Source organism: Lactuca serriola, chromosome 6 (assembly GCF_051521515.1).
Source record: "Lactuca serriola cultivar US96UC23 chromosome 6, Lser_US96UC23_V15, whole genome shotgun sequence".
In the NCBI taxonomy this organism is placed as follows: Eukaryota; Viridiplantae; Streptophyta; class Magnoliopsida; order Asterales; family Asteraceae; genus Lactuca; species Lactuca serriola.
Genome location: NC_136413.1, coordinates 185,980,328 through 185,997,171, shown reverse-complemented (window position 1 = coordinate 185,997,171; position 16,844 = coordinate 185,980,328). Strand labels below are relative to the sequence as shown.

At 36.6% G+C, this 16,844-nt stretch overlaps 2 protein-coding genes across 4 annotated transcripts; one reads left to right on the top strand and one right to left on the bottom strand.

Annotated features, from left to right (window-relative positions):
- Positions 1-488: 488 nt before the first annotated feature.
- Positions 489-3,038, top strand: LOC145057546 (keratinocyte-associated-like protein). 3 transcript variants are annotated; one of them, XM_079005414.1, is made up of 6 exons: positions 568-599; positions 772-814; positions 1,152-1,310; positions 2,275-2,326; positions 2,563-2,629; positions 2,757-3,038. In XM_079005414.1, exons 3-6 carry the CDS (start codon positions 1,155-1,157, stop codon positions 2,845-2,847), a joined length of 366 nt encoding a protein of 121 aa, XP_078861540.1. In that variant the 5' UTR covers positions 568-599; positions 772-814; positions 1,152-1,154; the 3' UTR covers positions 2,848-3,038. The 3 variants fall into 3 exon arrangements, with proteins under 3 accessions (XP_078861539.1, XP_078861540.1, XP_078861538.1); XM_079005413.1 differs by lacking the exon at positions 772-814 and having other exon boundaries at positions 489-599; XM_079005412.1 differs by lacking the exons at positions 568-599; positions 772-814 and adding an exon at positions 921-1,033.
- A 408-nt stretch (positions 3,039-3,446) lies between these two features.
- On the bottom strand, positions 3,447-6,247 carry LOC145057545 (beta-ketoacyl-[acyl-carrier-protein] synthase III A, chloroplastic-like). Its single transcript, XM_079005411.1, has 8 exons — positions 5,793-6,247; positions 5,155-5,303; positions 4,936-5,072; positions 4,730-4,835; positions 4,529-4,647; positions 4,376-4,440; positions 4,047-4,269; positions 3,447-3,823 (listed from the first exon to the last, which is right to left on the bottom strand). The coding sequence occupies exons 1-8, from the start codon at positions 5,975-5,977 to the stop codon at positions 3,602-3,604; spliced, it is 1,206 nt and encodes a 401-aa protein (XP_078861537.1). The 5' UTR covers positions 5,978-6,247; the 3' UTR covers positions 3,447-3,601.
- Between the last annotated feature and the right edge of the window lie 10,597 nt (positions 6,248-16,844).

Here is a 16,844-nt window from a genome sequence, read left to right as displayed (position 1 = left end):
AAAAGAACTACATAACTAGTTTCTTCACTAATCGTTAAAATTATCTGATTTATACTATTATCAATTTGTATCAATCAAACCTGTTGGTAGTCAAACATATTAGTGTTAAGTATAGTTGGTACAGTACCGGTAGAATTGGTACAGTATCATGTTCACCTCTACTTAAATTCATTAATATCGTGCAACGGCAAGTAAAATACTAATTCTAGAAAAAATTTCAAAGTAATTAACGTCATGTTTAATGGGTGGTGCTTTTGGATAGCTCTAAATGTGAAGGGATGATCCTTGTAAAAATCCGCGAGCCAAACAGATTGAAATATCCCAAACTTAAAATATTCCTCTAAAAACTTTGAATAAGTTTAATCAATGAAAAAAAAAATCAGTATATGAACTAATGGAAATATTTAGAAAATACAAAATTATTGACGGATCAACGGCCCATTTATTTTGGATACCCTTGTGTGGCCCTTAACAAGCTAATAGCCAACTGATCTGTAGCCCATTTAGGTGCCCCTTTAAACCTTCTCCATTGTTGTCGTTCACCAAGCGACGGTGGTCACCGGGACATAAATCAGCGTCGGATTCATCATTTTCAAAAGGTTTGTTCCGGATCCTTCCTTTTGTCTCTTGTTCGATTCACTAAAAACTTAATATCTTGTTGATCTTATAATTCGAGAAGCTATCTTCAAGCATTACAGTTTTAGTTTGGATTATTGTGTTGTGATTGTTGATATACCGAAGACTTTGGTTGTTTGGTCTTCGTTCCTGCAGAAAACATATGCGATTGCAAGCTACACTTGTTACGTTTTGAAAAGTAGGTGGAAATTTATTTATGGGTAGTTTAGCTAAGTTCGCGAACACACTGATCTGTCATGCTGAATATTATGATTCATCTCCAACAAATTTTTGTGCGTTTTCAGTTGTAAAACCTTAAATGCCGTATGTTTGATTAATAGTCTTCTTGATCTAAATGACGATACAAGTTTTGTCCTTGAAAAGTGAAATTGAGCTCTTGAAACTGCTCCTTGATGCTGTATGTTTTAAGTATCTCCCGATTTTGTAATAATTATTGTTTTATAAATTATAGCAATTGTGATTTGGGAGAAACAGATTCTAATGATATTTGTTTTTGTTGTTTTAATGCTTTGAAGCCAATGGCCGAAGCTGGGAATTCAATGCTATATTCTCTTCTTCTCTTTGTTGTTACTCTGTCACTGCAAGAAATGTATAGAGGGAAGTTAGCATCATCAGAACTGTTCACCATACTTGGAGGATTCACCAGTTCACTTGTGTTTCTTTTCTTACTAACTGTGAGTTCAGTCTTATCTATCAACACTTTTATGCATTTGAAAATCTGCAATGATGCATCCATGCACTAATTCATGTGTTGGGGCTCTTTGATAAGGGTGAAATTGTGGATTTAATTTTTGTTTTTGTTTGATTTCAAACACCAAAATGAATATGGTGACATAACCATTACCTTTCATTGGATTTGTGCAACTATAGTCTTCATGCTCAATTGCTCATTTAGCTGGTTTTGTGATCTCTTTTTGATAATGAAATAATAATTTGTTTGGTAATCTTGATTGAATGGTGTTTTTACCTATCTTGATAAGAGCCAATAGTCACACACTATAGATTCATTTATCCAATATTTCAAATTTTCGACTCTTTTAGCATTATCTTGTTATGAACTGAGTTATAACAACAGATTCAATAACACAAAAAGTAACAACAGCTTCAAATATTGATTGATAACCTCAAATATACCCAAAAGATTACAAGAACAATGATAGTTTAGCTGATTCGAGATAGCCAATCTCCCAAAGAATAAATTCCAAATTTCACACAAAAGATAGATACCTCACTCCCTGCCCACTACCCTCTTCTTATACTATCTGTCATAACAAATTAACTAATATAAAATGCCTAAAATGCCCCTGCACTAATAAGATTATCTTTATTTAATGATTTTCCCATATTGCCCTTATCTAACATATGTGGCCGAAGTTGATGCATAACATATCTTTAGTCATATTCTTTCACAAATCCCTTCAAACATTTCCAGGATTTTACCCACCAATTCCAAAAGTATATCTACATTTTATCCACTTGGCAATTTTGGTCCCTTTACTCTTTCGTGTTACGAGTGTCCAACTTTGATATTACATTACTTATTTTACTTCCAAAACATACTCACAAATGTGAATATTAATTCTTGCTATATAATTGATGATGATAAAGTGCTTAACTTTGTCTTTCCCCTTTTTACAGTTCATTGGAAATTTCCAGGAAACTTCCGGGGTTAAAACTGGATGGGGTGCAGGTGACTTGATATTAGCCTTCATTCTGAATATGCATTAAGCAATTTATTTTCCTCTTTTTACCGATATAGGCAATGTACTTTGTTTTTTTACTTATAAGAGCAATGTACATGCATTTTTACAGCATTATGTTATTTATAAGTACATTGTTATTAATCAACTTATTATGGATAAAAAAAAATAAAGCACATTGCTATTATGGGTAAGTAAAACTTCATGATTTTTTTTTTATTTGCAGTTATTCTAGCTGAAGCTGTTGCTCTTGTTGCTGCTGGCACTGTGCATCGAGTTTGTATAACAACTTGGTACCTTATCTTACTTTTTTTTTTATTATATATATATTTTTTATATGGATTACTAAATCTAGTAATTGATAATCAACTACAAATTATTTGTTGAAATTGATATGAATTTTTTTTTATTTTTACACAGCTTTTTGTTCTCGGCTGCGATATTGTATGAGGTAAACCAGATTTCAGGGGTTATGGCTTCAAAAAGCGAATCCAAAGGTCGAAGGCATTAAAATCTGAAAACATGTTTTTGTTTTGATTGTATCCTTTGAAGTAAAAGATGATGATATGATAGATATAATATTTTAGACCAATTTATACTAGACTGTATGTTCTATTTTTTTTTTATATGGATCATGGTAAAAGACTTAAGAGTATGCTCATTTTTACAAGACTTCAATTTCAGGCATATTATTTTCAACTATTTTTACTTTTGATTTATTATTATTATGATTGATACAAATATTTTAGACCATAAGGGGCGGAGCTTTTGCTTTGCTTTGGAGAATGTTTTTGGAATGAATGGAATAAGTTAAAGAAATTAGACAAAATTGTCATGAGTTTGGATGTTGGGAAGTGGAATAGGTTAATTTGATTCATTTGTATGGTTTATTTATAAATATATAATAAAATATGTTTACTTGTTTTGACTTTTGATGTATATATATTTATGATATACAGGGTAAAGTTATAGTTTTTCGCCTTATGGTTTGTTCATTTTGATGGATATGGTCAATGAAAAGTTTTTATGACAGTTTTTTCGTTTCTAAATTGACCAACATTGATCAAAACCCACTTCAAATTAAAACAATCAGCAAAAAAAAACATATCCTTAGGAATGGAACCTCAACTCTTCTTCACCTTTAAACATCATAACTACAACAGAACAAAACTCAAACCCAAAAAAGAAATAAAATAAAGACATTATAATAGACACAGACAAGTGAAGCATGCAATGTTTGTTATAAGTTGAATATTTAGTTTTTTTTAGTTCCATCTAATAATAGCAGAACCCCATGTAAGACCAGCCCCAAATCCCGCAGTAGCAATTGTTTCCCCGGATTTGATTTTCCCGCTCCGCACCGCTTCATCTAACGCCAACGGAATCGACGCCGCGCTCGTGTTTCCGTAGTTTGCCAAGTTCGATATCACTCGTTCCGTCGGGATTTCTAAACGCGTTGCAACCCCATCAAGGATTCTCTGGTTCGCCTGCATAAGGGCATTTACGTCTTTTACATACACAACAAATTAAATTTGAGAGAGAGTCATTTCCCTCACTCACTCGTCAACCTTTAATGGTCCGTGGGACCCAAAATTACATACACTATTTCCCCCCTCTCACGTTAAAAGTGATGAATATTGTGAATTTTTTTTTGGGAATGTAAGGGTAAAATGGTCATTGAGTCTAATTCAGACAGTTTATTCGGTATACCTGATGGAGCAATAACCAATCAATGCTAGACCGAGTCAACCCGGCATTTTGTAGAGCCAACTCGATTGATTGTGGGACCACCCGACATGCAAACTTAAACACCTCTTTACCATTCATTTGGACATATGAATAAGACGAACTCTTTGGAGGAAATCCCGGGATTGAGCCATTTGTACCAAATAAATCCTCTGTTTCATTCTCTTTTATGCTTGCATTTAAATGTCTGAAAAAGAAAAAAACGATATCTTTTATGTGTTCGCCAACAATTGACAATGGGCAAATAGGTAATTTTGTTACAATAAATATATGAAATTTCATGGAGGAAGAACCTGTTGCCTTCACCATCACTGTGTAAATCAAAACCAAACATCCCATCTTCCTCACTTTCACATGCCTACAAAAAGTTGCAACAATTAAATCTCACATAACAATATTTAAAATAAAAAAAAAATAGTAAATTTACTCTCACATAACAATATAACCTGAAGTAATACAGCACCAGCAGCATCACCAAATAAAATACAAGTCCCTCTATCTGTCCAATCAACATAACGAGACAAAGCATCTGCTCCAATCACAAGAACATTTCTAAATCCACCACCTACATTTAAATTTTAATAAAAATTATGAAAACATCGAGCATATTTAATTTAATTTAAAAAAAAATAAATAAATAAAATAACCTCGGATATAACAAGAAGCTGAAACTAGACCCAATATAAATCCACTACAAGCAGCTGTGATATCAAAAGCCAATGGATTTCCCTTACACCCAAGTCCTGCTTGTATCTGACACATGAAAAACAATGAATCTTGAAATTTTCTACACAAAAAAACCTAAGATTCATTTTTTCTACTTTTTTGAGATTAAAGTTTGATGAAGTAAGACCTGAGGTGCACTACCAAAAAGATCATCAGGGGTTGATGTGCATAACAGGACTAAATCCACATCATCAGGATCAACATCTGCCATCTTTAGGGCTTTCTTAGCTGCCTCAATAGCTAATCCTGTCATTCTATCTTTTCCTGTTTATAAACCATTGAGATTAACATCAACTTCATGGGAAACTTGAAAAATAAATGAGGACAAATTTGTAAATAAACCAACCTGTAAGAACTCGGCGATTACGGATTCCAGTTCGAACAGATATCCATTCATCATTTGTGTCAACAATTTTAGAAAGATCATCATTAGAAACTTGAAGATTAGGTACACAAGAACCACATCCAACTAACTTGCAACCCTTTCCAACTACCCTGAAAAAGAATTAACAGAATATGAAAAAGAAATAAGAAACTTAGATATTTGATTTCTTCCCATGAATTACACAATCAAATGCTAAAATGCAGACTTTAATGCAATGATCTGATAAAAAGCTTTCTGACTTTCCTCCTTAATCATTGCAAAGCTCTTTCATGCACCAAGATCACCCTTTTATACACTAATCATGATGCGAAAGCAAGCACCACAGTTATGTTGTTCTTTTTAGTGGGGAAAAAAGTCTATTCTTTCAGCGACCCTGATTAGTGTATAGAATGGTGAAGAAACATACTTACGCTATTTTTCAGTGATTCAACATTCAAAATCTATGGAAAAGAGGAGCCTGCATACACACAGACTCACAACAAACAACACAGCAAATACACAAATACCCACAAACTAACAAGTACAGGTTTTAGAGAGGCATTGGTATTTGATAGATATAGAATAACCTAAAAATAATTCAATCAGAAGAGAAGAAGTACCTAGGGGAGCGAGATTCGGAAGGGGATAGCTTATCAGCACCATTAGCAGTAGTTGCGCAGGATACCCTCTTGGAAATTCGATCAGGGGAATAAAACCCAGATCGAAAAATGGCTATAGATGGAAATATCCTCGTTCGATCAAGATGAGGAACTGTAGGAGTGAAACCCCAGGATGCATTTGCCATTAACCCAGCAAATAAACAGAATCTGCGATAGATTTATGAGAAGAAAACTGGAAATCGTTTAGTTTTTTGAGCTAATTACTGTTGTTGATGAAACAATGAGGATGTTAGATGGTAATATAGAGGCCATAGATGAGCATGCACGAAGGTGGTGTTTTTGGAATTTCTGGTTGAGCTGATGGTGTTGGTGTGTGTGTATGCTGGGTTTTCTTCTTGAACAATTTTTCGGAGTAGTCGAAGCACACCCAAATAAATGTTTTCTCCTTTTTTGACTTGTTGATCTTTTAAGGCAGATGGCGATTTATGAGTTGAGCATTATACTTTTCAAGTGTTATTATTTTGAGCAACCAAGTCTCTTTCTTGTCATTTTTAGGTCTTTTCTTTGATAAATATTTTCTTTTCTCAAGATCATAAGCATGGCAATCGTAGCAATATAAAAGAAATCAAGATGTTTGAATGATGTTGTAACTTATGTAGCATATTGTTTTTAATTATTTAACATAATAAACTTATATAGGTTTCTATCAAATTTTAGTAAATTTTACATAAATGAAAAGTTTAGCAAAATAAGTTGCATTCATTGGTGAAATGTTAAGATGTCTTGTATTTTTTAGCATTTAAATTGTATTTTATATGGGAAAAGATGCATATTTGATATTATAATTTCGCATACAAAAATATGACCATCGTTTTTAATGTATTATATCTAACATTGATTTTGGAAGTTTTGTATAAAAACAATCAAGTATCATCTTAACACATATCTCTTGAGTTTCATGTGGAAAGCATGGAAAACTTTATAAATTCAAATAAATACATAAACCATCTTTGTTATTGTCCGTCTAATACTTGTAACAAGAATGATATCTTGGATTTCATTCTCCTTTCAAAGTTTGTGAAAAAACCTTATAGATGTGTAGATAAAATATATTGGTTACGATGTATTCACATGCTTGGTTTTCAATATTAATTAAATGTTCATTTAGTGAAATACTAAGAATGCAGTTTAGTTTAAGATTGAAACGATCCATCTCCTTAGATGACTTGTAGAGAAACAGAGACCTCCATATAATGTTCATCAACCTAGAAAAGATGTACAATCATGTATCTCATGAGGTAATTTGGAGGACCTTGGAAGCTAGAGGGTTCCCTAAGAGATATGTCATGGTTGTACATGTAACGTCCCAAAACTACTGGATAAAATTTTCGTTTTAAATAAGTTAAAACCATTCATTCATTGTTCCAGAAGACGATCAAAGTCAAAGTGTAACATCCCAAAATTCAAGACTAAAAAAATTCATTTTTAATTAAGTAATTATAAAACCAATAGTCTGAAAACATCTATAATGTCATCTCATATCAAAATTGTGACAACCCGAAATTTCCATTCTGTATAACATATCAAGTCAATAGAAGTTAGAACAGTTGCAGTAAATTTTCAGACTTTTGGTATAAGTTTGAGTATTTCAGGATTTACACTTGAAGAGATATCAGGAGAGAGGATGTACTAAGGTATTGTGCAACTTTGTTATTCCAAAACTCGTTGATATTAGAATTCAATGCCTGAATAAAATATTTTCTGCCAAAAACCCTAAGGGTATATATATATGGTTCTAAGCCATATTTATTCATTTGTTACATTTCCAACTAGAGAAAAGCCAATTTCTCTCTCAAGGATCTTCAGCTTTTCATTCCAAATTGTAAGTCCTTCTATCTAAGAGTGTTACAGGGCTTGTTAGGTGTCTTAGCATCAAGAAATCACAAGGAAACATGTAGATTAAAGAGTTTACGGCCCAAGAAGTTCTTGGACCGTAAACCCTTCTTTAAGGGGAAAAAAGTGCCCTAGTCCCTTCCTTGTGCAATAAAACTAGTTTAGATTTGTACTCTAATATGTTTAGGACTAGAAAACACCCCTAGAACACCAAGAGTAAGGTGTTCACAGCCCAAGGAGTTCTTGGACCATGAACTCCAAACAAAAGGGCCAAAGTGTGCTTTAAACTCTCCTTAAGCCTTGGACACTAGCCTAGATTCATTCCTAGTTCATTTAGGGGCTTGAAAACACCAAAAACACCCTTCCATGGGAGATTACGGCCGTAATCTCCAAGGGGTTTGGTCCCAGGGCTGTGAACTCCTCAAAGGAGTTATAGGATGCCCTAAACTCTTCCAAAGACCTTGCCATTAAGTAGAAATGCTTCTTAGGGTCTTATAGAGCCTCAAACATCAAATGGTCATATGAGTATGAGCTTACAGCCGTAAACTCATTTGTTGGTGACATTAGGGCCGTGAACTCCATTAGGGAGTTTTCCTTGAACCCTACACACACTAGCTTGTCCCTACGACACCTAGATGCAATCCTTGAGGCTTATAACACTTGTTAAAAGTGTTTAACATGTATTAGGGTGTATTGAATTTGTTTATTAGTTGTTTATAGACTAATTTGATACATATATGTGATAATATATGTTAACTAAGATCATAGAGTGTGTTCAAGACTTCACTTGACACCTAGCAATCCTACATCTTCAGTTCATCCGTACCACTCACTACAGGTGAGTTCATACCCCTTAATCAATGTTTTAAATGTTTTTATGGGGGGATACAAGTAGAATCATGCTAGTTATTATATCAATCACATGTGCTTAATAAGCAGCATTCAAATGATTTACTACTCATTAACTGTTTTACCAAACATTTTTCTTTACATGATTTTCATAAACGTTTTATATGTTTAAAACTCCTTATTAGACTGTTCATTATACATTGTATGTTTCATTTCAAACTCATTTACAATTGTGTTTCAAACAAATGTTTCTTTGTACTTAAACTGTTTTATCAAACAAATACTTCCAACCCGTTTTATAGGCTGACATCATGTCGATATTTTCTTAGAAAGTAATCATGTTCAAGGGTTTTCACAAAACTTATTTTATGCTTTTATATTGTCAATTGCATGCCTATATATGTATAGTTATATAAGAAATGTTTAAAAGACTTAGGAAGGCTATCCGCCTTATTTCCTTTTCGTCGTTGAGATGTGGTCTGGTGGGGTACCGGGCATCCGTCCGAAGGTCGTTTAAATATTAGTTATGTATCATGTGTACATATATAGTAATAAAGGTTCTTCAAGTATACCCTTGGGTAGCAAAGGTATACTTCCATGTTCATATGTACCAATTACTTCAGTAGTAAGTTACCATAGGGGTAGCACAGGAGGATACTAATACTATTACTAGAACAATGAAACATACCATGAGTCAGTTCATTCATGAGTCAGTTCGAGTAGTACTCACAGTACATTACTATACTTGCTAGATAGAGAGAGAACACACATTACAACTAGTACACACAGTACAATACTATACATGATAGATAGAGAGAGAACACACGTTACAGCTAGCACACACAGAACATTACAGTACATTACTATACTATTACATAGATATGTTTACATGATTACGCTTACATGAGTACGTTTACATAGATACGTTTACATGAGTGCTTTTACATATACGATAATAGGACAGACATCACTAGGTGCTATAGCATGGAATGATTTCAGGATCTAATTATACCAATGAATCACAATGCATTGTGATAGTTATATTGGGTATACATGATCATAGTAATGTGGATGTTCACAGCTTGTAAATATGCAGGGGTCGTGTATGGGTCCCAAAATCCCTTTGACAGGGGAACGTCTAGCCTGGGATCTAGCCATCACATTATGCCTTATCCCTCAAATAAGGCAATATTAGTACAGAAGTAGTCACTTATTTCAAATACTACAGTACTTACAAGATTACAATAGACTTAAGGTAGTTAGTACGGTTGTAGTTATTTGATACTACACCATAGTACTATTTCATTTTCCTATTACATTCACTTCATGAACATTCACACGATGCACGGTAATGTAGAAACTATATTTTTGGTTAATGATAGTCAGAATTTGGGAAAATACACACTCTTACAAGAGACACACACAGATACTAGATGCCTTGGTAGAAGGATACTTTTAGTAGGAAACATATGGTTTTCTAGGATGTTCAAAACGTTTTCAAATACTTACAGTTCATATTCATACAAATACTTACAATTCATATACATACAAATACTTACATACAAATTAAGATACTAAAATACTTATGATCTCACCAGCTTTAAAGCTGATACTCTCTTTCAAAATAACTTGTATCCTCAGGTCAACAATAGACAGGTACAGATGCAAGGTTTAGAGAAAATAGTGCTCGTTCAAGACTCATCTTTCATTTTGATTTATACTTAGTGTTTATCATAATTTGACAGATCACACTTGTATTAAAATTATATTATTAATACAATGGATGATGTTGTTGCTTGTTTACTACTTTTCATTGTTGTGATACTGTACATGACGTCCTCCGCCCCAGAACGTTTCCGCCGTTCATGGTTTTGGGGTGTGACAAAAACCAATATGTCAATTAACCATAACATGTCATAGAAAATATTATCAGAGTAAAACTCTCACATATCTCATATGTGGAATGTAGCACCTGGGTCTTGGTGCGTGTTCTTTTATTAATTATTTAAAATATTTTGCATTTTTGGCCTTGGACTCGGCGAGTTGAAGGACCAACTGACCGAGTAGAAGCAGGATGAGACGCGGGGTTTAAGCAGTGGACTCGACGAGTCGGGTCCCAAACTCGGCGAGTAGGCCCTGTCTGGACAAAAACCCTAATCTGAGGGTTTGCATCCTATTTAAACACCTTAACTCGGCCTCCTTCATCCCATTTGCTCCCAGAAGACCCCCATAGCAAACCCTAGCCGTTATAGAAGCAATCTAAGGCTTTTGGAGTGATTTTGGTGTTTTTGTGACCCAAGGAAGGAAGGAAAAGCTTGAAAGATCAAGAGGAGGCTAGAAGGATCTGATTTTGAGCATCATTTGCAGTCTACGGAAGGTATAAAGTCTATACCTTGCTTGCTCTTTTGATAGATCCCATCTTGTGGAGTTTTAGGGCTTTTCTAAGCCATTTTGGTCACCAACCATGATTGCAAGCATGGTTGGGGGTTGATGTTTTGGATCTAGGTCCTTAGAGGGGTTACAAGGCAGAAAGGAGTGGCTCTTGCACTCAAAGAAGGCCCCATGCAATGTAAGAGCTTGTTTTAGGACCTTTTGAGCTCAAAGTCCCATGCAAGCACGTAAAGGTTGTAACTTTACGTGCTAGTTCGATTGTAGAAGCATAGATCTATCTTTTGATCGAAGGTTGTACATCAGAAATCGAAGATTTAGTGAGTGGATGTGACTAACTCGACGAGTCCATTCTTGGACTCGGTGAGTCCAAGGTTTCTGTCCCATATCAGTTAAGGGTCAAAAGGACCCAGTTGAGTGTGGAAAGGTTTTAGGGGGTCCCGGGGAGTGACCCAACGTTCTGGACTAAGCCATTGTTCTGGAAGTTCATGGGACTCGGTGAGTGCATGAACGGACTCGGCGAGTCCAAGGCAATCTTCTAAGGATGAAGATGAACTCGACGAGTTGTTCGTCAACTCGGCGAATCGAGGACAGAACTTGTTCTTCAAATAAAGGTGAACTCAACGAGTTGTTCATCAACTCGGCGAGTCGGATGAGTTTTCATGTGATGTTCATATGAGGGAAGAACTTGTCGAGTTGACGGCCCAACTCGGCGAGTCGGGTCAATTTGAAGTTGACTTTGGCTTGGACTTAAATTGTGGGGGGAGGGGTAAAATGGTCATTTTACCCTAAGAACAGTTAGCAGTGTATGACTAAGTGTTTTGTGGGAATTATAGCCGGAGGATTTCCGGAGCAGCAGCGGCAGTAGTCAGAGGATTCCCGCGCAGATCAGCAGCTACTACGAGGTGAGTTACCTTCTAGTAGCGGTGGGTCTACGACCACAATATCGACCCACCAGTAGGAGTCGTATGTTAGATGATTGTTTGTGTGATATTCATCTAGGTTTTCTACTACCTGATATGTTATATGCTGGCATGATATGTTATATGCGACAGTAGTAGAGTTCGGTTGTTAGGACCGAAGGGTAGGTCAGACACCCCAGATATGTATGACAGTACGTGATGATATGTTTATATGCTGGCATGATATGTTATATGTGATAGTGGTAATAGGAGGGGGAATATTCCCCAAGTTCGGTTGTTAGGACCAAAGGGTAGTTCGGACACCCCAGATATGTCTGATAATATGTTTATGTTATGATATATGTGATAATAGCAGTAGGGGTGGAATAGTCCCTGAGGGTCGGTTGTTAGGACCGACAGGGCAGGTCAGCACCCCAGAATGGCTTGACACGGGTAGGACGGCACCCCAGAATGGCCACATGGGTAGGACGACACCCCAGAATGGCCGCATGGGTAGTTCGGCACCCCAAAATGGTCGTACGGGTAGGTCGGCACCCCAGAATGGTTGTACCGGGTAGGTCGGGCACCCTAGAATTGTATGGCAGTATGTATGCTATGTGATTGTATGATATGTGGTACGATGGGGGAACTCACTAAGCTTCGTGCTTACAGTTTACAGTTTTGGTTTCAGGTACCTCTTAGCGAAGGGGAAGGAGTTGGCGCAGTAGTGGCACATCATACACACGCTCTTTGTTTTCCGCACTATGAGATATTCTGGGATTTGTACTCTGAAATTATTATGTTTTTATGATTCGGTTTTCAGATACGAGACATGTTTTTATTAAATGATATGATCGGATGATATTTTGTTACAAATGTTTTGCAAATCACTTAATCAAAATGAGATTTTTGGACGTGAAAATTGGGTCGTTACACGGAAAATCATAGTGTGATGCGCTGCGATAATGCTGGATCTTTTCCTTTTTAAGAAGAAGTACCTGAAACCAAAACTGAAAACCATAAGCACGAAGTTTAGCGAGTTCGCCCATCATACCACATACCATACAATAAATACATTGCTAAGCATATATGGGTGTCGGCCTCCCATTCGGTTTATTTCAACCGGATACTGCTGAGCATATCTGGGTGTTTGCCTCCCCTTCAATATATTTCAACCGGATAGTGTCGAGCATATCTGGGTGTTGGCCTCACCTTCAGTATATTGCAACCGGATATCGGGTCTATTTCACCCATACCACTACCATATAATATCGTAGCAAATAAGCACGTATAACATAAGAAATAGTGGCATACCAAACAACTATCACAAAGACAATCATCTCTAGTACAAACAACTACTAGTAGGCCGATATTGGTGCCTTCGACCCACTCATACAGGAAGGTAACTCACCTCACATTGCTGGAGTTCACTGCAAGAAATCTTTAGTTGCTGCCCTAGCAACTCCTCGAACTATCAATACCAAAATATCACCCAATTAGCAATTGGGTCCCAAACCATGATTCATAATCCATACTCTGGGTAAAATGACCATTTTACCCCTGGCCTAACAAGATTCATAACTAAGGCACAAGCCCAAAACCAAATTAATAAGTCCAAAACTCCAAAATCCATATAAGCCCACTAATGGCCCAATTGTTCAAATTGGGCCCAAACCCTTGCATGGGTCTTACCCTAAAGCCCAATAACTCATTCCCAATCCAACATACCTCCTTAGCTGGTTCAACAATCCACAAACCCAAATAATAGCCCAAACCCAAAATGGCCCACAAGGCCCAATAAGGCCCAATCCATCATGAACCTAACCTAAGAAGTCCCAATACCATAAATCCTAGTCCTAGGCCCAAAGGCCTTACTCTATAGTGGGTCATGAGGCCCAACAAATCCAGGCCCAAAAACCCATGTTAACCACTCTGCATGCGTACGTGCGGCGTACATGACACTTACGCGCAACGTACGCTGGCCTTGACCAACTTCGAGGAGGTTAACTCATTACGTGCAACGTACTAGGGGTACGCCCGACTATTGATCAGCCTCCTAAAAAAACTCCTTTGTGACTTAATCCATTAAGTCCTAACGTCCAAAAGATAGATCCAGACCCTTTAAGACGTCTTAAGCCATAAAGTTACAAAATTTATGTCTTTGCACGCATAGATGGGGGTTAAGACATGATTTAAGTCCTTAAACACACTTTGTGACCATCTAACACTTGCATGGTTGTGGCTTAACCATCAAGGCCCGATTTTTATGGTACTAAATGCTTCCAATAGCTCAAAAGAACAACTCTTATGGACTGGAACTACCAAAACACAAGAAGTATCAACTATGGGGCCAAAATGCCACAAATAACACTCCAAAACTATATATAAACAAGCAATGTGTTGGCTTAGTGTCTAAGCCCGTAACCATATTTGGTAAGTACTTGACCCGGTTGTGCATGGTCCTTTTGGGTTACCTTCACCAAAGCAACTTGACTGGAGAAATTAAATAGAGAGAGAGGTTATTGTGATTTATTAATATGTTATAAGAATAATATATTAAAGGAAAAAATCATATTTGTTTAATTAATATTGGTCAATAATTAATTAGGAATTAATTTTGTGATCAAGTGTAGTTAATTAAACTAGAGGGGCTGAATTGTAATTATAAGATAGTTGCAAGATAGGGCAATATTTATCCTTGTTAAAGGATGGACGAATTCAAGGATAAGGATATCCTTAAAATCGTCCAAGGATAAGTAGATAAGGGTTTTTCAAGGCTTATCTTGTGGTTGCTTGGTGGGCAAGCAACTGGATAAGGATAAGGACTGAAACTCTAATCTAAACCCTATATAAAGACCCCTAGGCCTTTAGAATTCGTGTACTTGTGGTGCTTGCTTTCAAGACTTAGGATTTGAAGATTTAAGTTGTTATTGCAATATAACAACAAGAGGTATGTAATCCAACCTTGTATGTTAATTTCGAAAATAGCAATGCACATTAGGGTTTTATTCTTGTGTTCATAATGTTGTGTATCTAATAGTGAAAACATAGATCCAAACTAGGGTTGCATGCACACTTAGGATTGTTTGTATAAAACCCATCACAATGGTCAAGGTTAAAGCTTGATACCTCCAGTGAGTCAGAAAAGATGCCAAACTTCTGGATCTACAAGCTCTTTTCACGTTCTTGCTCCTTCTTCTATACCACCAAAACCACCCCAAATGTGCACCAAAATAGCTCACAAGGCATACAAGAGGCTTAGGTTTCGATTTCTGCTCTCTAAGGACAATGGAGGCTGAAAGGATGAATGTCGGGGCAGACATTTATATATAGTGTAACCCTAAAAATTAGGGTTTTGGGGATCCTAAGCGTACGTTGGGCGTACGTATCCCAAACCCGCGTCCATTTTTCCCATTTCTACATTGGGCATACCACAGCTTATGTTGGTTGTACCCAGCTAAACACGCGCAAACATCCTTGCATGTGTGGGTCTGATTTGCAAGCATTTCCATCCAAGGGCCAATTCTGTCAATAATTTCAAAATGCCATAACTCACTCATTCTAGGTCCGTTTCCGACGAACCTTACATCCACGAAAAGGTGGCAAGAAGCCCAACCCTCCCAAAAATACCCCCAACCCTTAAAACCTTCCAAACAAAACCCAAAACCCATAAAAGACTGAGATATCAATTTATAGTCATACCCTTGGCCTCGAAAGACACAATCGTACGCTCAGATCACTTATACTATAACACCCACCTCTGGACTAAGCCAAATACTTCCTTTCCCGAAGCCCTAAACTCCATGACAACTGATACTTGGGCTGCATCCCCAAGCAACAAGGCAAATCTGAAACCAAGTGTTACACAAAGTATTCTCAAAACATCATTGTAGTTTGTAAACATTTAGTGCGAAATTCAAACTCTAGGGGATACAGTGCGATCAAGTCAGGTCCTTCCTTTCGAAAATGGAGGTATCTGAAACCAAAAAGATAAACTGTAAGCACAAAGCTTAGTTAGTTCCCCAAAGTACCTCATACCATACATACATAACAGTTCAAACATATTTGGGTCTATTTCACCCATTTGGTCTCTTTCAACTACTACTGGGTCTATTTCACCCCCCCCATTTGGTCTCTTTCAACTAATATCGGGTCTATTTCACCCCTTACAACTAAGCATATAATCATATCAGCAATAGTCACGAAGACAACAAACATATACAGACATAACAGAAGGTGTCACAAAGACAACTATCCTCCTACAAACATAATTCGGTGATTCCGCATTGGTGCCTTCGACCCACGAGTACAGTGAAGAGACTCACCTCCGATGACAAACCAATTTCTTGCTCGAACTGTCGAAATGGGAAATCCCCACACTAATCACAAATAAATAAATTCCAATCACTAAATAGATTATAATCCATAATCAGGGTCCTTTTGCATAATTACAACTCTTTGGGAAAAACACCATTTTACCCCTCCAAGCCTAGACTCAACCATATATGGTCTAAACCCTAAAATGACCCAAAAGTGACCAAATTCCCCAACCATAAGTACGATATGCGTACACCACTCCTTACACCGTGCGTACTAAGCAAATAAGAAAACGAGGCCATGGTCAAGTATGCCTAACGTACGGATCGGTCAACAGACTTCATTTTTAGGTCTTATTCCCTTAAGACCAAATGTCCAAATCCTCAATTCTAAGCCTAATGGACGTCTAGAGTCATAAAGTTCCTAACTTTATGACCTTGCATGGCTTAATAGATCCCAACACCCAACTTAAGTTTCTAACATATCAAAATGACGAAGAACTCGCTTAAAAGTGCTTAATCCCTTAAGATATTACTTCCAAAACTAAGATCTAATTCTTATGGGTGTCTTAATCAATAAAGTCATCAACTTGAGGCATTTGCATGGCTCCAAGAGACCCAAAACCCAAATCTAGTCTACTAGCTTCACCAAGAGGTCAACAACTCATGCATATTTGGTCCACAAACATCAAGATGCAAACTTT